At 57.5% G+C, this 20,850-nt stretch overlaps 2 protein-coding genes across 3 annotated transcripts; both read right to left on the reverse strand.

The window, feature by feature from the left end:
- Positions 1-92: 92 nt before the first annotated feature.
- On the reverse strand, positions 93-11,841 carry Map3k6 (mitogen-activated protein kinase kinase kinase 6). 2 transcript variants are annotated; one of them, XM_005394903.2, is made up of 29 exons: positions 11,499-11,841; positions 9,919-10,058; positions 9,807-9,830; positions 9,345-9,535; positions 9,080-9,248; positions 8,644-8,750; positions 8,068-8,238; positions 7,851-7,963; positions 7,360-7,519; positions 6,975-7,137; positions 6,791-6,898; positions 6,646-6,695; positions 6,469-6,564; positions 6,212-6,299; positions 6,001-6,134; positions 5,656-5,783; positions 5,277-5,413; positions 4,846-4,951; positions 3,526-3,683; positions 3,238-3,430; positions 3,017-3,155; positions 2,551-2,710; positions 2,245-2,421; positions 1,893-1,998; positions 1,509-1,665; positions 1,313-1,425; positions 1,146-1,219; positions 613-689; positions 93-410 (listed from the first exon to the last, which is right to left on the reverse strand). In XM_005394903.2, the coding sequence occupies exons 1-29, from the start codon at positions 11,839-11,841 to the stop codon at positions 320-322; spliced, it is 3,873 nt and encodes a 1,290-aa protein (XP_005394960.1). In that variant the 3' UTR covers positions 93-319. The 2 variants fall into 2 exon arrangements, with proteins under 2 accessions (XP_005394960.1, XP_013375070.1); XM_013519616.1 differs by lacking the exon at positions 9,807-9,830.
- A 1,802-nt stretch (positions 11,842-13,643) lies between these two features.
- Positions 13,644-18,430, reverse strand: Fcn3 (ficolin (collagen/fibrinogen domain containing) 3). Its single transcript, XM_005394905.2, has 8 exons — positions 18,109-18,430; positions 17,772-17,867; positions 17,287-17,331; positions 17,038-17,070; positions 16,679-16,806; positions 15,012-15,141; positions 14,773-14,907; positions 13,644-14,006 (listed from the first exon to the last, which is right to left on the reverse strand). Exons 1-8 carry the CDS (start codon positions 18,329-18,331, stop codon positions 13,765-13,767), a joined length of 1,032 nt encoding a protein of 343 aa, XP_005394962.2. The 5' UTR covers positions 18,332-18,430; the 3' UTR covers positions 13,644-13,764.
- Positions 18,431-20,850: the final 2,420 nt, after the last annotated feature.

Below are 20,850 nucleotides of genomic sequence, written 5' to 3' on the forward strand. Positions count from 1 at the left end.
CAAAGTGCTAGGAGGAAAGAGGTGGGACAGGGACCAGATTAAGACACAAAGACCTCCTGGAACGCTCCCAGGATACCACACACACACCCCTCCAGAGGGGCCAAGACAGGCACTGTTTAATAGTCTTTGGTCCTGTTTACCAAACACTTGGGTGCTTCTGCAGCTGGTTCTCCACACTGGGGCTGGGCCTGGGCCTACTCCGGCCCCGCTTCCCAGCCTCCCACAGTTGTCCCTGGCTCCTGGGTTGGTGTTTCAGGAGCAGCTTCATGTCTTCTCCGTTTCTCCATCCGTCTGTGGGTCTGTCCTGCCTCTGCTGTCCTCATTCGGCCTCTCGGGGTCCCAGGGTTCCTGACATGGATCCTGCTCGCTGTGCCAAGATGGCTCTCCAGATGCGGCATACCATTCCTCCCCTGGGGGCAGTGGGCTCAATGTGGCTCAGCCAGAAGTGGGTCTTGGCTCTCTCTGGGACCTATGGCCTGCCCAATGCTACCTCTGTCCTCAGGGGACACTGGTGGCCCTATGGTTTCCAGGGAGCAACTGAGGCAGGCCTATAGCTGGGGGCAGGATCTGGCCCGATCAGGCCATGTGGGTGTCCAGAGGGGCCAGGGGTACCTGATTCGGGTGTAGAGGAGGTCATCTCGAGTGGCACAGGTGAGCAGAGCATGGAGGGTGAAGCTGTGGTTCAGCAGCTGGATGTGAACAAAGACCCGCAGAAATAGAAAATGACAGACAGATGTGTCCTGAGAACCAGGTACTAGGTGGGCGTGGTGGCGCACGCCTGTAATCCCAGCACTTGGGAGGCTGAGGCAGGAGAATCGTTGTGAGTTCGAGACCAGCCTGGGCTACAAAATGAGCTCAAGGCCAGCCTGAACTGCATAGGGAGACCTTGTCTCAAAAAGACAAAAAAAGAAAAAAAAAAAAAACAACCACCAGAACCAGGTATTAGTTCTGTTCTACTACCAAGATGCTGAGGCAGGGCACGTTGGTTTCTGGGCCTCAGTTTTCCCATCTGTACTGGGGTAGGGATACATTAAGGGCTTTCCAGTATCAAGAGTCTCTGCAAGCAGAGGGAAATGAGAAACACACTGAAAGACGGGCAGTCTTTGGTTGGTGTGGTCAGGGATAGCCAGCAGCTCCCCACTCACCGTTTGGATGGTCCCTGCATCCACACTTAGGTCCTGTAGCCACTGCACCAGGCTCTGGTCCTTTGTGAGAGACGCTGTCAAGAAGTCGGGGGGATGAGCCTGAGGGTGTCTCCTGCTGGAGGGAGCCTCACACCCACCACCAACCTCCTCCAGCCAGGTCGGCTCACCCGGAGGCTCTGAGGCCAGAGCGTAGGTTCCGGCCTCCCCATTCACCCGCTGTAGCGCCCGGTGCACCAAGGCCTGGCACTCCCGTTCCTTCTCCACCAGGACATTCCTAAGCCTGTTGGAGCACAGAAGAGTAGAATGAAGTGGGGAGTGGGCTGAGGGGCGCGAAGGTTCTGTAGGTGACTGCACCGTCCTCACCGGTCAGTCTCAGCTCGCAGGAGGCCCAGCTGCACTATCAGAGGCAGGGGGCTCTGCTCGGGTTCTGCCGGGAGCTGGGTCTCCTGCTGCTTCTGCTGGGACTCCCAGTCTCTGCTCAGCTCCTGTGACCTTGGTGAGACCGTCTTCTTCTCCACCTCTGCCAATCAGAGTGGGGTGAACTCAGGAAGGGTAAGGACATGGGTTTGGGACGCCCAGACACTGTCCCCGGGAGGGCGACACTCTGGGAGAGACCGGACGGCCAGTCTCGGAGAGGTCTAGTCACACAGCAGTTCCTTCCCGCCTCGCCCCACCGGCCCGGGCCGCGCTCGCCAAGCCCTCGGGGCCACACCCTGGCGCAGGCTGCTGGGCGCCGGCCCCTCCTACCTGGGTCGAGCACAGCCAGGGCTGCCCGGACCGCGCGGCTGAGCAGCGAGTCCAGCACGAACATCCAGTGTGGGCGGATCTGGCGCTGGCGGAGGATCTGCTTCACCTGGAGCGGGAGAGAACGCGGCTAAGACAGCTGACAGCCCGGGTGGGACTGGAGTTGGGAAGAGCCTTGAAAGTCTCTGCTGGAGGAAAGTGGGGTGGGTGGGCTTGGGTCCAGGGGAGAGCTGGGACGGGTCAGACACCCTCTCTTCACACGGAATTCCGGAGCATCAAGTCTCGGCCAATTAGCAGTCCCAGGAAGCTCACTACCTGTTACTGGGCAGCCCTAACTGCAAGGAAGCTTCCTCACCGCATCTGGGAAGGCGAAGAGCGGTCCACTCAGAAGGGTCGGCCCGAGGCCCTGGGCCTGCAGCTGTGCTTGCAGCGCCCGCAGCTCCTGGGCCAGCTGTCGGCGGTTGGGGGTGTGGATGTGCGCGCTGAGGCAGCGCAGCAGCTGTTCTACATGAGGCTTGCTTAGACGGGAACCCTGAGAAGGAGAGAGGAGCCATCAGTGAGTGTCTCCACCCGCGTAGGAGAGGTTTTGGCGGACTGCTAAAGGCCACCAGCCATCCTGTCCGGGCTCGACCACCAGGGGGCGCTCGGACTGGCCGCCCACCTGCTCCCGCTCCAGGCGCAGATTGTCCGCCAGCGTGGGCAGCTCCTGCTGCAGCACCTCTGCGAGCATGGCCCTGCGCTTGCTTTCCTGGTGCAGCAGGCTGAGCCCCGAACTCTCCTCCGGGGACGCTGGCTCCTCGACTCCGGGCTCCTCGGGCACCCTAGGCGCAATGGGGAGCGGCTGGTGGAAGGCAGGCAAGAGCATCCAGCCACCTCTGCCGCGAGGTTTAAATCCTGGCTGTTACTTTAATTCCACCTCACAGGGCTAAGGAGATTAAACCCAGCACTGCGGAAGGGAGCACAGTAAATACACGTTAAAGCATCTGAGAGTGGGCAGTAGGTATCAGATACATTCTTGCAAGCGGCCAAGGTGCCCAAGTCCCCAAGAGGAGTTTTTTGGGGGGAGGGGTAGGTTACAAAGGGAAAACCAGGTGAAGGGGGCCCCCTCTAGAACCCCAGGCTCTCACCGGAGCAGGCAGGTGTCCCCATAACTGAGGCAGCGCTTGGGAGGGCTGGGTGGGTGCTGAGAGGGTGCCTGAGGCCGAGGGAATGTGTGGGACTGGGTGGTCATGTCCGCCGAGTGAGTGGGGCCAGCTGAAGGGGCATCTGATGAGGAACAAGCTGTCAGCCCTCTCACCTCCCCAGCGCCTCGCCTCTCCAGCCGGCTCTCTCTCCACCCCCACAGCACCTGAGGGCCGAGGAGCTTGCCGAGGGGAGCTGGGGCTGCGGCTTCTCTTCCCAGGCTGCAGGAAGGGGTCTCCCAGCAAAGTTTGGGCATTGGCTCGGAGGCGGGGGTCCGGCTCGAAAGTTCGGAGGAGGAAGGCTTGGGCCTCAGCTGACAGAGAGTCGGGCATCGGTGGATGCACCTTATACATGCCCACCTGGGGAGGGGCAAACAAGAGACAAGACCAGAGGTGTTCACGGCCCAGTTGAGCCCCACCCAACCTCCATGGGCCAGGCCCCAAGGGGGTCTCACCTGAAACATGGCAGCCTGTGGGCTCCCTAGCTCATGGAAGGGTGGCCGACCCGTGGCCATCTCAATTACAGTGCAGCCCAGTGACCAGATGTCAGCTGCCTTCCCATATCCCCGCGGGCCCTGGTCAATGATTTCTGGGGCCATATACTGCAGGGTCCCTAGAACGGGAGCAAGAGCAATAATGTCCATGTCAGCTTTATCATAGAGGGGGAGGGCTCCATCATCCGCTGGCTGCCTACAACTACGCTGAACCTGTTATCCCAAATAGCTCGCATCGTCTGCCTTGGCCATCAAACACCTATCCTGAGCTGTATCACCAACGACAGGCTCCATTGCCTGCCAAGGGTTCCATCATTCCTCCCAGGCTTCGTCACATTCACGGACGCCGCTGCCCTCAGGAGCGCTCTGCTCCACCGTGTATCCCGGACTGCAGCTCCCCGTGAATCTTTTTATTTTTATTTTTTTATTTTTTGGGTTTTCTCCAGTACTGAGAATCATATTCACGACCTTGTGCTTGTCAGGCAGGGGCTGTGCCGCTGAGCTAAATCCCCAGCCCCTCTTTTTATTTTTTTAAGATGAGGTCTCACTCTATGTTCAGGCTGAGCTTGAACTCACTGTGTAGCTCAGGCTGGCCTCAAACTTCTCGAAATCCTCTTACCTCAGCCCCCTGAGTCCTGGGATTATAGGCATTCGCCACCACAGCCTGCTACCTCCCCTGAATTCTACCATCCATCTTGGCCTCCAACACTCACCTAGACCTGCATCCACATGTGCGTGCTCCACTTTATATGCTAAACTTGACTTCATCACTGATCTGCGCTCCAATTCTGGATTCTGTCACCTCCCTCCCCCAACCCCCACCCCACCCCCATCACCTACCCTGGGTTTCATCCCCTATTAGAACTTTAACTGCTAGGCATGGTGGTACAGGCCTGTAATCCCAGCACTCGGGAGGCTGAGGCAAGAGGATTGTCTTGAGTTCAAGACCAGCCTGGGCTACAAAGTGAGCGCAAGTCCAGCCAGAACTGCATAGCGAGACCCTATCTCAAAAAAAGACAAAGAAGAAGAAGAAGAAGAAGAAGAAGAAGAAGAAGAAGAAGAAGAAGAAGAAGAAGTAGCAGCAGCCCCTGGGGATTTAGCTCAGCAGCACAGCGCCTGCCTGGCAAGCGCAATGTCGTGAGTTCGATTCCCAGGACTGGAAAAAAAAGAAGAAGAAGGAGAAGGAGAAGAAAAAAAAGAAGAAGAACTCTAACTCCATGCCCAGGAAAAACCCAGTTCCCTATAGGGCTCTAAGAGCTCACCACTCCCACACCCTGGTACCTGTAAATGTCTCAGTGCAGGGTGTGATGCCTGCTAGCCGCTTGGAGGTGCCAAAGTCAGAAATCTTGAGCAGCCCACTGAAAGTGTTGATCAGTACATTGTCCCCCTGAATGGAGTGGACATTGTGCTTAGTGGACACTGGGATGGGTCCTTGACACAGAACTGGACACCCATCCTAGGACCTCATCTCCTGGGGACCCCAGCCTGGCCCGTCCTCTGTCAACGCCCTTTCCCACCCATCCCACTTATCACCTTTCTGGGAGCTGCTGCCTGCTTTTGTTTCAGATCTGAACCTCTCCCTTAGAGGAAACTCCCTGATGATTTCCTCACTTTTGCGAAGGGCCTTCCCACTGAATGTACACCGCCAGTCTCCCTCTGGAACCATGGCTCCCCAACCCCAGCAGGCCAGGTGAGCCAGCCCCTGGGCCCACCTTGATGTCCCGGTGCACAATGCGGTTGTCGTGCAGGTAGCTGAGTCCCTGCAGGATCTGGCGGGTGTAGAAGCTGATAGTACTCTCATTGTCCTTCAGGGGTCCCCACACTGAGCGCAGCAAGGAGGACAGGCTGCCTGGGCAGGTACAGTCCGAGTTCACGGTTGGCACGCACTGCACTCACATCTTTGTTCAAGGCCCAGATACACCCACACCGTGGCCCAGACTCCGTCACCCGACGCCAGTCTGTCAGCCAGTTCTGGGCACAGCCACCCACACACGCTAGGGTTCATTCCCCCCTGGGGTTCTCCGACCTTCCTGACTCCACACCTGTGCCCCACACCTCGGGTTTCACTCCCCTCCCACGCAGAGCAGGTACCTCCGGGCACTTCCTCCATGAAGATCTTGAGGTAGCCGCCCTGGCTGGCGGAGCCCAGATAGCGCACGATGTTCTTGTGGCGCAGGCGTTTGTGGAGAGCAATCTCTTCGTGCAGGGGCTGAGAGAATCTGCGGGAGGGAGGGAGCGAAGCTGCCTGCCGGGTCCTGCCACAGCCGGGCCACGCCCCCGGACCCGCCCCCGCCAAGCCCCTCCCACATTTGCCACCCTTATCGCCCCGCCCAGAGGCCTCCGCGGGCCTCAGCCCCGCCCTGCTGTGGACCCCAGTTCACAGCCCACGGGAGCCTCTCAACCCTTGCATCCCGTAGCGGGCCCCGCACACCGCACCTGCTGTCCCGCTCGGGGATCTCCTTGATGGCGATGCGCACCCTCGTGTGCCTGTCGCGGCCTGCGTACACCACGCCGTAGGTGCCCTTGCCCAGCACCAGCCGCTCGCCGTTCTCCGTGTATTCATAGTCAAACTGCGGAGCGTGGGGACGGGGTTCAGCACAGCCCTCAGCCCTCTGCCCTCCTCGAACCCCCAATCCCACGTCCTCACCTCGAGCACCTCCCCCACGCTGCCCGCCTCCTCCGCGGGCGCCGTGGAATCTGGATTCTTCACCAAGGCCTGGATGAGGCCGCAGAACCTGGGAGCGGGGCGTGGCGGGGGCGGAGTGAGACCTGTGGGAGGGGCATCTGGGGCCGGCGCGACCGCCCCTCCTCACCCGGAGCACCCCAGGGAGACATGGTCCCTTCCTTTCCCTCACTCCCCTGGGCGAGTGGCCCAGAGTACCCGGACCGGAAGACTGAGCGCACCACTGGCAGTGCCCGACGCTGGGGAAGCACAGCTGGACGTCCTGGGCCGGAGGAAGCGCGTAGAGGAAACAGCAGCGCTCGTCGCGCTTGGAGGCACTGGGAAAAGAAGGGGCCGGTGAGGGCAGGGGACAGCAGGGCCGTCTGGCGGCCACACGCCCTCCAGGATCGGCCTCTCACCTGACTCCGCAGATGGAGGCCACTGGGAAGGTCCAGCTGGAGGGCTCCTCCTGCGAGAAGAAGGGTTGAAGGGGAGGGGCGTTGGGGAGTGGAGAAAGACTCGAGGAAAGAGGTGCACAGCCTAGAACCAGGGGCCACCACTCACCTGCGTCTCTGGCTCCAGCAGGCGAAGGGTCACAGCGCTCACGGGGCTCATCCCCTCAACCTCAAGCCTTGCGGGCAGCAGCACTTTGTTCATCTCAAGGACCAGCACCTACGGCGGCAGCAGGGGAGAAGGTGGGTCAGAGGGGTTCAGCCCTCTCCCTGGGTCCCACTCCCACAGGCCTCACCGAGCACTGGTTTTCCTGGGGACAGGGTGTCTTAAACGGCTGGCAGGACTGCAGCAAGAAGTGCAGCCAGAAGTGAGCACGCAGTAGGGGTCCTCCAGAGGGCTCTGGCGTGGGTCTGAAGTGCTGGTAGAGCAGGAAGGTCTCCATCACTGACACCAGGTACCTGGGGGCACAGTCGTGTCCTCAGCTCATGCTCAGGCACCATCTGCCACTGTGAGGAGGAGTAAACTGGCTTGGCTGTAGCCAGAACACGGGCATTGGTGCCATGGGCACTGGTCTGTAAGTGGTCAGGTCATGGCCTGTGGCTCAGGCTAAAGTGCTAGCGGACATGGGCGCAGGAGCCAACAGCCCAAGGCCAGGCCGGGAATGCAGAGGGGCCACCTACCATATGGGGGCATTGAGCTTGTACAGCTGCTCTGCAGCCAGCACCACCTGGATAGGGTCATTGGCAAGGATCTGGGCTCCCAGGTAGAAACCTACATCCCAGTAATACTGCATCTTCTCCACACAGCCTTTGCGGGCCAGCAGGCAGCCCAGCTTCATGCCTGGGGGAGAGGGGCGCAGGCTCCAGTGAGTGTGGGTGCAGGTGTGGGCAAGACCCAAACAGGGGGCACATCGCTCATGAACTTAGGTATGGATGGAAAGGTACGTGTGGCAAGATCTCAGGTGGGAGTAGGAGCCTGAGCGCAGGAGGTTTGGGAACAAGCAGATATGGGAGCCAGTGTGTAATGGGTACATGTGTGAGCTTGGGAATGGTTGTGAGAACCCCAGTGTGAACGCGGGCAGAACAGGCCACAAGGGATGAAGTTAGCCTTAGCTTCTGCCCGTGGTTCTAGCTCCCTGTCCCCTGCCCAGGGCCCTCTGGGCCCCACTCACCTATGAGCTGGAGCTCCTCAGAGTCCTCAAACTGCTGCCCAGCTGCGATGAGGAGCACAGCTGCGTTGATGCCGGAGTGCAGGCTGGGCTCCACGTCGAAGGCCTTGCGGTACCTGCGGCGGGGCCGGAGGAGGAGCCACAGAACTCGACGGATGCCCACAGCCCAGTTCCTCATCTGAGCAGCTCAGCCTTCCGGCCCCTCCCTTGTGCCCCTCACCAGTGATAGGCCTGCTCCAGGTGCCCAGTATCCTGGAAGCCGGAGCTGAAGAACATGTCCTTGTAGACTCGGCCACACATGCAGTACAGATCAGGCGCCACAGAGCCCTCGAACTGTACCAGGGGCAGCAGCACAGCAAGTGCTTTCTCCCGGTCCCCAGGCCTGTTCCTCCTATAGCAGGGGAAAATGGGGTAAGGACCTACCGGATGGCCCTGACCCTCTCTGTCTTGGGACCCCTAGGTCCTAAACAGGAGGGTCTCCTCCAGGGGTCTGACGGTGACCCTGAAATGACACTGAACCTGGCCGGCACTGATCTCTTTAGTGGTAGTGACCCCAGATAGAAGTGGTTCCTGGCTACAGTGGCTCTAAGGAACTGTTGTGACCGTACCAGGGTGTATTGCTTTCCCTGCCCCCAGACAGCAGGAACCCAGAACAACAGCGACCCTCTGACATCAGTACCCTGCTCAGCAGATTCCCAGAAGAGCAATGGACACAGACAGCAGTGATCTCACAGAACAGAAATCCCGGCCACAGAGCCTCGTGTGGCTCTGACCCACGCCCTGCCCTAGCACGCACCGGTTGAGAGCAAATGTGTAGTGGAAGCAGACATTGTGCTGCTCGGCCACGTCACAGGTGGGCAAGGCCTGCAGCGTCTCCACCAGGTCAATGATGGCTGAGTAATCCTGCACGAGGGAACAGCCAGCCCTAGAATGACCAGCCTCAGGCCCTGAGCACCCTGATCTGGGGTCCTGTCACCTCCCTCTCCATCCTCTCTGCACACCTCTGTCAGGCCCTCAAAGCCACCAGGGGCCCACACTGGGTGTTTCCCACCTACAAGTTCCCTGGAAGCAGTGACATCATCATCCCCTATGACAAATCAGAAAACTGAGGCTCACAGAAGTTAGATAATTTGCTCAAAGCCACCAGCAAGCAAGGGACACACACAACTGCTGAACTGGGTTTGCCTGGTAACAAAGTCCACCACCTGCCCGCCTCCCTGAACGCCACAGACCTGCACATCGCGGTAGGACAGCAGCAGGTTCATGATGATGTCAGGGCTCAGCAGCTCCACGCTGTCCAGTCTCCGCTGCAGGCGAGCCAGCTCCTGCCGAAGCTGCTGCCCACTGAGCCGCTCCCGAGCCTGCCGGATAGCCTGCCGAATGGTCTCCCGGAAATAGCCACTGATGCCCAGGCGGGAGAGGGAGGGAAAGAGAATGGTGGGCCTGGCCCTCGGCCCAGCCTCGTGCTGGTGCACCCTCCCTGAGAGCCCCCATTACCAGGAGTCCGTGGAAGTGGCCTCCAGCAGGCAGGCAAAGCGGCCCACCAGGGGAGTGAGCAGGGCCTCGGTGCCCACCCCAGCCTGTACCAGCCCGTCAGCCAGGCCCTTCAGGAGGCCGACATCACCACACAGCACCCGACCAGTGGCTGTCACCACATAGGGGATCAGTGTATAGCTTCCAGCACAGTCCTGGTGGGAAGGAGGCAGGAATTAGTGGGGTCAGAGGTTGGCACAGAGCTAGAGAGGAGCAGGGAGGAGGTCTGAGGTTAGCATCACTGAGGATTAGAATAGCAGGAGAGGACCACACTTCATAAAGGAGATTATAGGGAACAGAGGGCCACATGGATGCCAAGGGGCCTTCATGTCAGAGGTAACTGAGGAGGGCAGGAAGATTAGTAGAGGTCAGACGTTACAGCAGAGGTCAAAGAGCACAATGGAGTGAGGGATGGGTTCTGCTCACCGAGTTCTTCTGGAAAATATCCTCCTGCAGGAGGCAGACAGTCAGATACTAGCGTTCTGGGTAGGCCTTACCCCAACCCTGCATCTGTCCCCATGAGCCACCCGCCACCTACACGCAGGGCCTGCAGGTCAGGGAGGTCGGCCTGGGAGCAGAGGAGCACATTGTTGGTCATGCTGAAGCTCTCACGCACGGCAAGGTGGTAGAACAGGGAGGGTTGTGCCAGGGAGCCGCTCACCTCCACCACCACCACATCTGTGGGCAAAGAGGTGCAGGCCCTGAGCCCCAAAGGCCTGCTTGGTGGAGAAGGAGACTGGGGGGGGCGCCTTCTGGCCCCCACCTGCCTCGCCGTGGGACTCCAGCCAGGCCCGACTCTGTTCCAGGCCTGTTCGCTTTGTAGAGTGCCCAGCACGTCCACAACACTGACAGCTGTGGTGCTGCGGAGGAGGAGCTGGGCTCCCTGGGCTGGGACCCCGTGCCAGCTGCAGCTCTGTGCCGGGAAAGGTGGGCCGGGAGTGTGCTACAGCTCAATCCCTGTTCCTGAGGCTTCGGTGGGAACCAGCAATGGCGCAAACAAGAAGTCCCCTCTCCTGGGTCCTCCCAGTCTCTTGAAAGCAGCTAGCACCATTAGAGTGTGCAGACAACGCTGGGCCTGTGTGTGTGTGTGTGTGTGTGTGTGTGTGTAACGCACTGTGTCCCACTGTGTGACAGGGTCTGCCAGGGGCTGTGTGAGTCAATATGGATGTGATTTGTGAGTTGATGACTCTGTATGCGTCTTTGTGTCCTCGTGGTCGGGTCCGCCTTCATTTTTAGGCTGCAATTTCATGGGATGTCCAGGAAGCACAGTTCCCGGACTCTCAGGCGAACAAATAAGGATGGAGCCAGGCGGGGGTCCGGATTGGCTGAGCAAGTGGTGATCAGCGCGGGAAGAACCGCCTCCTGGCCCCGCCCGGCCCCGCCCCGCCCACTCTTGGAGGCTGCATCTTGAAAGCCAAATTGCCTCGCTCGGAATCCAGACCGGATGGGTCTTTGGCTTTCCTTTCCGCCTCTTGAGCCCGATCATTGGAAGTAGTAATACTAGGACCTCTAAAGTCCAGCCCGTCAGGAACGGGACCCACCTTCCCCAGTTCACGTTCCCCGCCAGGATTCGCCCTCAAAAGCTCCACGAGAGGCAGAGGGCTGGGGCGCACGCTTGTAATCCCAACATTCTGGGAAGCTGAGGCAGGAGCATCACAAATTCGGGTGTCACATGGACAATTTCGCTAGACCTTGTCTAAGAATTTTAAAAAGAGCTAGGGATATAGCTCAGGGGGAAGGCCCTGGGGTTCAATCCCCAATACCAAGATAATAAAAATCTCCGCGTGGTATCAACCGAAGTTTGAGTTCTCCAGCGCCCCCTGAGAACCACAGTCCGGCCCTCTCTTAGTCCCGCCCCGGGGTTTCTAAGCCCGGTCCCATCCCAACCCGCTCGGAAAGCATGGCCTGCACTGCACTGTGCAGCCCTGAGCTCTGGAGCCAGGTGAAGCTCCACATCCAATCCTGAGCCCAGCCGGCGAGCAGCCACGCTCCGGACTCGCCTAAACTCCTCTGCAGTCCCAGCCTGGGGTCCTTTAGCTTTAACTCGGGTAGATCCCCAGACCCCGCACCCAGCTAGGCCCCGCCTCCGCCCCGCCCCCGCCCCGCCCCCGCACTCACCCGCATTGTAGAAGGAATCCAGCGCGGTGGTGTCACCCAGCGCCAGGGTCGCAAAGGGCAGGCTGCGCAGTTGTGGCGGCGGCCGAGGCCCCGAGAGCTGCGCACAGGCCTCGCGCAGGCAGCGCAGGGGCAGTGGTTCCGCCTCGGTTCCCGCCCCAGGTTCCACCTCGGGCCGCGGCTCCCGCGTCAGCACATAGACCACGCTGAGCGGCCGGCTCCGCGCGCAGCCCCGGCCCGGGGGCGCAGCGATCGGCCTGCCCCGGCTCAGCGCCTCGGCCAGAGGGTCCTGCCAGCAGCTGCCGGCGCGCTCCAAGGTCCCGGGCCCGGGGCACACCCCCGCCATGCGGGGGCGCTCAGGCGCCTGGCGCCTGGAACCCGGGCCGGGGCAGGAGCCTGGCGCGGCGAATCCAGGGATCTCGGGAGCCGGAATCCAGTCGCGATCCGAGAATCTCCTACAGGATCTGGGTGTCCCAGAGACTGGCCGGACGTCCCGGTTCGGAAATCTGGTGTCCAGCGGAGAAATCAGCTCAGACTTTCAAGGTCCTTGAGGATCTCAAATCCAGGACTGGGTTCCGGGAATCGGGTACCCGGCGATCCGCAGCTCAGAGTCAGTGGGAGGCCCGGGAGTAGAGTTGGCAGTGTCCTCCACCCGGACCTCTCTGGGAAGCGCGGGCAGACACTCAGCCCTGCCCTCACTTGTAGGCCGGGCCCAGCCCTTTCCCCGACCGGGAAAGCTCCACCCTCGGCCCTGGGGCAGCGCCGCTCCCTGGAGGCTGGGGACTCGGCCTATCCGCACCCTCCTCTCCCGCCAGAACTCTGACACTGGCCGCTTCCGGAACAGCCTGTGCCCCTGTTCACGCCAACCACTGTGCACTGCTCACCGCAGGCGCTCCTAAGATGTGTGTCCAGGTCTGAGATAGGGAAAAAGTGGGATCTGCAGGCCCTGCCCTGCACGCTCTGCTGAGTGAGCGCACCTCAGAGTATCAGGTGTACAGACGCGGTGCTGAACAGTGGGCGTCCAGAACCCTTCAGATCCAGCTTCGGAGCTCTTGCCAGGGGGCTGCTTGCCCCAGAACTCCTCCTGCTGTGGAGCCCTGCTGACCTTTGACTCTACCCAGAACATGGCAATGGAGCCTGAGAAGCACTTCCCACTGTAAACTTCTCTCTACCCACTCTTTGAAGGAGGACCCCAGAAACCTCAGCCCTTCGCGCTACTGGTACATCCCAACTTCAAATCCCCCAAAATTTTTAGTATGAATTAGTGACTGAGGCAACAGGCTGATTTAAACCTCAGTGGATCTTGCAATCAGGACCTGGGGAAGAGGTTGAGTAACTTGTCCAGGATCAGTCAGCTACAAGACAGAGCAGGATGCAAACACAAGACGACCTGTCAGCCTCTTAATTATTTGCTTCTGTCGCCATTTAATAGTGATGTGGCTTTGAGCAAATGAACTGCCCAAAGCCACAAAATAATTGCTGGCTTGGTGACTGCTGTTTCATTGCTCTCTGGCCTCATGGAAGAAAAATGCGCCTTCCTTGTTTTGACCCTGAGTTCAAGCCAGCTCCTCACGGGGTAAGCAAGAAGCAATAGGGGTGAGAACTTGGCCCATAACAGAGGTTGGAGTGCAAAACAAATAACTTACAAGGACGAGCATGAGCAACAGAGTGTGAGAAAGTTGTGCAACTCCTGCCACAAAACTGTCCACTTGCCTGGGCAGAGAGGTGCACACCTGTAATCCTAGCACTCCGGAGGCAGAGGCAGGAGGATCAGCGCAAGTTTGAGGCCAGCTACGTAGTGAGCTATGTAGGAGTTCAAGTCCAGCCTGAACTACATAGTGAGACACTATCTCAAAAAAAAACAAAAACAAAACAAAACAAAACAAAAAAACTGTCAACTTGCAGGACCCAGATGACTGGGTGACCAGGAATATTGTCAGAGGATGCTTGAATTCCTTCTAATCCTCCCACTGGATGCCCCTATGGCCCTCTCCTGCACACTCCCAGAGACAGAAGCCTCATTACCTTAGAAGGCTGTCCCTTCCATGTTCCTGACTGGAAGGCAGTTGGGAGAGCTATGGGAACTTAGGTCTCTGCTCTGCCTTATCGTGTTTTGCCCAGTAAGTGAAAGAATCCCAGAAGTCAGGAAAGGGTTAAAGTGATTTATTTTTAGATGTGGACAGGGAAGCAGAGGCGGTTGGCTGTGGGGAGGTGGCTAAGGATCCGGAAGCTGTACAGAAGAGATAAGGGCACTGCCTGTGAGGGGGCCCTAGCGAAGCATCATCCGAACCTTGCGGTAGGGGCGGCCCACGCCTCGGCCTGAGGCCCAGTCAACACTATACTTGGAGGCAGTGGCTTCGGACACCGCGTAGAGCCCATTGAGATTAGATCTGTAGCAGGATCCGTACCACCAGGCACCATGGACAATCACTGCACAGTTGCCCTCTCTTGAATCGTGGTCGGCATCAAAGGTGCTAAATGGCTTCCCATTGTGGGAGCTCAGGGAGTCCCCTGCAGGGAGAGGATGGAAGGTAGCTTAGCACCCCAAACTGTGCCCAGCATTCCTGGAGATTTTTTACCTTGGAGATGTTATCAGGCCCCTGAAACAAGAACAGCATCGAGGGGTCAGGATGTTTGCCCAGAGCCACTCAGCTAGTCAGTGGTAGCGGGACTTGAACTCAGGGCTGTCTGGCTCCCAAGCCACCAGCTCTCGCCCCTGCCTTACCCCTCCAGAATCCCCAGCCTCACTCTAGTTTCTTCGTCTCATCACAGTCCTGGTCAGCAGCCTGAGCAGCTGTGCCAGCAGGAAGCCCTTGTGCGCCTTGGAGATGAAGGGGCTCCCGTGAGGCCGCTCCCCATAACCACTTCCGCCTTTCAGACCGCCCCTCCCACCAGCGTTCACTGCTGCTCTGAAAGAAGCCTGCCCAGGTTCCTCTGCCAGAGCAGACAGCCTAGGGGTGCACCCACACCCACATGCTGCCTCCTCACCAGTTCTACAGAGGAGGAAACTGAGGCCCTGCTGGGGAAGGGACTTGCCAAGGTCACATAGTTAGCAAGTGGCAGAGTTGGACTCAAACTCCTTTTTCTTCTAAGGCCCCAGTTCTTTCCCTCCTGGGCCATCTTTCCCCAGGATTGCCATTTCCCACATGTGGGAACTGAGGCCCACCAAAGGGAAGACATTGGGCTGGGTCCTTCACAGAGGTAGTGGCAGCGCTGGGAAAGAAGCCAGCTTCCACCCCGACCCCCTCTCCAGGCTGCACGTTACGAGCTCACTCACCGGCAGTGCCCTCTGAGAACTTGCCCAGCGCCAGCTGGTAGTGGTCTTTCTCTCCGAGAAGGCGGAAGGTCTCATAGCGGGCAAAGGTGCGATTGCCAATAAAGTCTTCCAGCTCTACTCGAAGCTCCCAGGTACCTGGGAGGAAGCGGAGGCTGGGAGCATGGACTCCTCAGGTCCCAAGCGGCGGTCTAGGGGGCAGGCCATACCCTGCAGGCCCCTCCACTGTGTAGGGAACTCACCCTGCAGAGTAAGCTGGTGCAAATTCTCATTCCCCAGCCAGAACTCGGACTCCTGGCTCCCAAAGCCTGCTTTGTAGGAAGACCACGGGCGGAAGAAATCCACAGAACCGTCCTGTCGCCTCTGGAACACCTGGGGAGCCACAGGGAACTGGCACCCCAGCCATGGCTCCAGCCACAGGGTGTGGACAGGAAGCAAGGGAAGGGGCAGTTGAAGCAGTGAGAGATGGGCAGGCGCTTCCCTTCTTTCGGCTGGGGGCTTGTAGATGAGTGTGAGTACTCCCAGTAAGCCATGCCTGTGATATACTGTGCTAGATCGCTTCCCTTATTAGCTAGCACTCCACTGCACACGGAGGCCTTGCAAGCTGGCAGGGGACTGAAATGACAGCAGCACTATTGCTGCCCTTGGGAGATGGTCAGTCCCCAGGGGACTCAGACTCAAAGTAACCTGCTTGAAATTACTATGTTTTTTTTTTTAATTTAAACTTATTTATTTATTTATTTTCTTTTTGAGGCAGGGTTTCGCTATGCAGTTTACGCTGGCCTTGAGCTCACTTTGTAACCCAGGCTGGCCTCAAACTCACAACGATCCTCCTGCCTCAGCCTCCCCAATGCTGGGATTACAGATGTGTGCTACCATGCCCGGCAATGTTTTTATTTTTATCATAGTAAATTCAAGTCGGGCATGGTGGCGCATGCCTGTTATCCCAACACTCGGGAGGCTGAGGCAGGAGGATCATTTCGAGTTCGAGGCCAGCCTGGGCTACAAAGTGAGCTCAAGGCCAGCCGGAACTGCATAAGAGACCCTGCCTCAAAAAGACAAAAAGACAAAAAAAGAAAAAAATCAAAACATTTAGCCAGGTGTAGTGGTGACACCTGTGACCCCAGCACCTGGGAGGGCTGAGGCGGGATTGTTGCAAGTTCAAGGTCAATCTGAGCTACATAATGAGACCCTGTCTGAAAAAAAGAAAAAAGAATTCCAATATTTAAAACAGAGATGTTACTCCCAGAGGCCCAAACCTGGACTTGACTTTATCCTGCTGTTCCCTCACCTTCCCCACCCAAGCCAAGCTGTCCTTCAGCCTGTAGTTTCCCTCCTAAATATTTTTAATCCAGGGCTGGGGATAAAAGTAAGTGCTACGGGGCTGGGGATTTAGCTCAGCGGCACAGCGCCTGCCTCGCAAGCGCAAGGTCGTGAGTTCGATTCCCGGTACCAGGGTGGTGAGGGGGGAGATAAAAGAGGGGGTGGGGATTTAGCTCAGCAGCACAGGGCCTGGCTGGCAAGCCTGAGGTCGTGAGTTTGATTCCCGGTACGTGGGGGAGGCAGGGGGGCGGGGGGGGGGAAGATAAAAGAAAACTTGGTTCTGTTCTTTATGTTTAGAGCCCGCGTGGTGGCACACGCCTGTAATCCCAGCACTTGGCAGCGCCTGCCTGGCAAGCACGATGTCCTGAGTTCGATTCCTGATACACCCCCCAAAATACTTTTTAATGCAAGTATCTCTAATTCCACTGTTGTCACTTTCCACTGTCAGTACTGTACGAGTCATATTCACAATGCAATTAGGGGTCTGAGTTCTAAAGGGTGCTTTGTCCCAATGGGCTCTAGCTCCCCCTAGGGGCCGAGGGGAGAAGTGACCACTGGGCCTGGCCTGCTAGCCTCCCCAACTCACCAGCCAGCCGCCCCCTGCAGTGTCCATGTCACAAAAGACTGGGAGGACTCTGCCCTCAGGTAGGCACAAGTGATACCAGCCACTCAAGGTGGCGCCCCGGCTCAGCAACTCCTGACAGCTCGTGGGGCCTGGGAAAGGGGGGATACAGTGGGTGGGGTGGAAGCAAAATTATTTCCCAAACCCCTCCACCCAGACACTGGAACAAGTATGGGACTCCGGGAGGTCTTCTGAGTCCCTCGGGGTCCTGAAGAGGAGCTCTAGGGAGGGCTGCGGGGAGGGGTGGGGCCACATCCTGGGCCCTGCAACACCAAGGCGCTGCCTGATTCCAGGTTCCTGGCTCCCACTGAGGCGGCTCTCACCCTCCTGGCACCGGAGCAGGCTCACTGGATCTCCTGTCTCAGGGAAGGAGCAGGTGTTGGCTCTGCGGTCCAAGCCCTCCGAGTGGGGTGGGGGCTCAGGCCCTTCTCTGAATTCTCCCCACTCTTCCCGCCTCCCCCCTCAGCGGGTGGGCAGTCACAGCCCACTGCTGAGCAGCAGCCAGAGACATCTCACCCTCTAGTCTGGGGACAGCAAGGCAAGGAAGGGAAGCCCCAGGCCCAAACACTCACCTGGCTCGCCCTTGGGACCCATCTTGCCCGGCGGCCCGGGGGGCCCTGAAATCCCAGAGGCAAAGATACCCTGAGTCCTGGCTTATGTGCAGGACTAAAAAGACACAAGGGACTTGGAGCCAGATGGTCCAACCCCATTTTTACCCCTTCCTGTCTCTGTTTTTGTTTTTTTGGTTTTTGTTTTTCTTCCGGTACCAGGAATTGAACTCACGACCTTGTGCTTGCCAGGCAGGTGCTGTGCTGCTGAGCTAAATCCCCAGCCTCCTTCCTGGCTCTGTTTAGAGGCAAAAATTGTATCCTCTCTGAGCCTCAATTCCCTTCAGCAAAATGGAGGCAATACCACCTACCTGGAAGGTTTTAGGGTGCTGGATGCTCGCCCATCTGGTGCCTGGCACAGAGGAGGTTCCTCAGCCTGGACAGCAGCTGCTGCCTTCCCAGCCTCCCAGGTTACCCCAAGGGCCCTGCCAGCTCCCCAGATCTCTCACCTTGGGGACCTGGCACTCCCTTCTCCCCAGGACTTCCTGGGGTTCCAGGACAACTGGGCAAGAGAACAACTTTGCTGGCGTCCAGTTCCCTGGGTTCTGCGGGGAGACATGGGGCCGGTGGGCACAGGGTAGGCGTGTCTCTCCCAGAGCCCTCTACAGTTTAGTCCCCCTTCCCACATTCCTGCCGGCAGGGTGCTTCCTGAGGGTGGGTAAGGGTTTGCACGATTTCTATCCTATGTGCATATATTTGCATACAGAATTCAAACTCTCACTCTGCTCCTTGGTGCAGGGAGGGGTTCAGAGGTGGGTTGATTGCGAGAGCAGCTTCAGCCCCTACCTGGGCATCTGGGGTGTTCCTGGGTCCTCAGGCAAGCAGGCCCCCCAAATAGGAGGAACAAAGACAGCGGGGTCCACAGTAAGCCCATCTTGCTGGGCTCACCAGCGCGAGGATTCCAGCTTTTATAAGGAGCCAAGATGATGTGAGGACATGGAGCAAAACTTCCTCTCATTGTCCCCAGGGGACACCCCACCCAGGCCGGAGCCACCAGGGGGTGAGACATTTCCTCTCGCAGTCCTAGAGAGAACAGGCATTGTCCCTGTCCTGTCCAGCCTGGCTTCCACGCATCCTAGCCATCTCCCCAGATCTCTGCATTCATATGAATTTTCCTGTTTATTTATGACACTGGGAATTAAACCCAGGGCCTCACACAAGCTAGGCAAGCAGTCTACCACTGAGCTACCTCCCCAGCACTTTTTTTTGAGACAGAATCTTGCTAATTTACCCAGGCTGGGCTGGAATTTGTAATCCTCCTGCCTCACCTGCCCAGAGTGCTGGGATTACAGGCAAGTGCCACCACCCTCACCCGATTTTCTCACCTTTAACCTTAGCTCATTTTGTGCCTTCCATCTGGAATTCTTTTTCATCTCCACCTGTCCAGGAAGATTCAGCCCTAAAGCTGTCTCAACTGTCTTGGCCCTCCCTGCACCTTGTCAACACTATCACTAGTGCCCACTGCTTAGAGCACTTGCCTAGCAGGTGCCGTGCCCTGGCACCACAAAAAAAAAAAATAGTGACCATTGCTACTATTTATGAGGCACTGCTGCACTCAGAGGTCATGCTAAGTGTGGGTTGTACATCACCTCTGACCCTTTGTGGACTTGCTCTTGGCTTGGGTTACATGCCTGGACCAGAGCAGGGGCTCCGAGGCCCAGTCAGCTCTCTAAGTGGAAGCAGGTACAGCGTGGTGGTACAGCATGTGCTTTTTGTATGCACAAGGCTCTGAGTTCCGTGCCCACACCAGAATATGTATATGTTTAATACCTATATACTTACGTATTTTTTAAATTTATACATTCCTCTGGGGTTTGGGGGAGGTTGTTGTTTTTTGTTTTTGAGACAAGTTCTCCTGTGTAGTTCAGGCCGGCCTTGAACTCACTGTGTATTCCACTCTGGCTTTGAATTCGAGAAAATCCTCTCCTCTGCCTCCTGAGTAGTGGGACTACAGGCGTAGGCCCCCATACCCAGCATATACATGCATATGTTAAATGAATTAAGGAGAAAATCTGAAGCCCAGAGGTGGGACACGACTTTTGCGGACTCTGCCACTTACAAGCCCAGAGCCACAGAGTTCTTACCCAAGCCCCATGCTACACCAGGCAGAAGCAGCTTAGGAAGGTGACTGCATAGCCCAGCTGGAGTCCCCTGGGGCCCGGGATACAGCTGCTAAGGTAGGCCGGATGTGGGCAGCTCTGCTGGGGGCCTGGAGACAGCAGCCGTGGTCCAACTGGGAGGGGGGAGGCCTGAGTTGGAGCCAGGACCTCAGGCACTAGGGGAGGAGAGAGTCTGTGACTTCTTGAGGGCCTGTCCTACCCTAGGCCTAGTGCTGGTGGGGGCAGACACGGCCGATGTACACACAGGTGTCAGAGGAGGCGGAGCCTGGATTTGCCTAACAGGAGGGGTCTAGGACTTTGTTCTCCCTAAACCCCTGCACACTAGGGTCTGCAAACCAGCCTGTTCAACCTGCTGCTTAGGGATGTGGGGAGTCGCTCAGTGGTGAGCACTTGCCCATTATGCCGGAGCCCTGCTTTCATCCCTAGCACTCCCCTACACACACACAGACAACAAATCAGTGTGGAAATGACCCAAACAGCCACTGATAGAATCCAGGCAAAATGATGACCATCAGGTCACAGGTGGATCTGATCTGTAATGACGGCAGTGAAGTCACAGAAGACCATGTGGAGCACGATCCCACTTTGTGTTGTAACAATGCTAACTATGTGTGTATATATAGTAAATTCACAAAGAAAAGTCTGAAACATACTGTTTATTTATTTATTTTTTGGTCTCTTTGAGACAGGGTCTCACTATGCAGTTCAGGCTGGCCTTGAGCTCACTTTGTAGCCCAGGCTGGTCTCGAACTCACAAGGATCCTCCTGCCTCAGCCTCCCAAGTGCTGGGATTACAGGCCTGTACCACCACGCCCTGCTTGAAACATACTATTAACTGTTTTGTTTTGTTTTGTTTTGTTTTTAACCCCAGTACTGGTGATTGAACCCAGGGCCTTCACACTGAGCTCATCCCAGTCTTTTTGGTTTTTGTTATTTGTTTAAAGACAGGTCTTGCTAAGTCATTAAACTGCCTGTGTTGGGCTCAAACTTTTAATCCTCTGATCTCAGCCTCCCAGAATACTGGGATTGCAGGTGTGGGCCACTAGACCCTGCCCTTTTTTTTTTGAGACAGGGTCTTGCTGTGTAGTTCAGGCTGGTCCCAAACTTGTAGCAGTCCTCTTGCTTCAGCCTCCCAAGTGTTGGGATTACAGGGATGCACTCTCACTCTTTATATAAACCTCTGTGTAGTCCTTTTCTCCCCTCAGTCATTTACTTTTTTGGGGACAGGTCTCACTATATAGTCCAGGCTGGCCTCAAACTCGCAGTAATCCACCTGCCTCAGCCTCCTGAGTGCTGGGATCACAGGCATGCCCCACCACACCCAGCAAATTTGCAACTTTTGCAAGAATAGGAACATTCAGTAAAAGAAGGTAAGAAGCTGGGCATGAAGCCAGGCGTGGAGACACAC

The sequence above is a fragment of the Chinchilla lanigera genome, unplaced genomic scaffold (assembly GCF_000276665.1).
Source record: "Chinchilla lanigera isolate Chin_1 unplaced genomic scaffold, ChiLan1.0 scaffold00051, whole genome shotgun sequence".
In the NCBI taxonomy this organism is placed as follows: Eukaryota; Metazoa; Chordata; class Mammalia; order Rodentia; family Chinchillidae; genus Chinchilla; species Chinchilla lanigera.

Coding starts and splice junctions, on each gene's coding strand:
- Fcn3 (XM_005394905.2), bottom strand. CDS start 18,331: ATGTCTCACCCCCTGGTGGCTCCGGCCTGGGTGGGGTGTCCCCTGGGG. Junction 16,807..17,037: donor CCTGCTCCGGTGCCAGGAGG/GTGAGAGCCGCC, acceptor CCCCTTTCCCAG/GCCCCACGAGCTGTCAGGAG. Junction 15,142..16,678: donor CTGCAGGGGGCGGCTGGCTG/GTGAGTTGGGGA, acceptor GTGGCTCCCCAG/GTGTTCCAGAGGCGACAGGA.
- Map3k6 (XM_005394903.2), bottom strand. CDS start 11,841: ATGGCGGGGGTGTGCCCCGGGCCCGGGACCTTGGAGCGCGCCGGCAGC. Junction 6,696..6,790: donor TGCTGGAGCCAGAGACGCAG/GTGAGTGGTGGC, acceptor TTCTTCTCGCAG/GAGGAGCCCTCCAGCTGGAC. Junction 3,156..3,237: donor GCAAGCTCCTCGGCCCTCAG/GTGCTGTGGGGG, acceptor GTTCCTCATCAG/ATGCCCCTTCAGCTGGCCCC.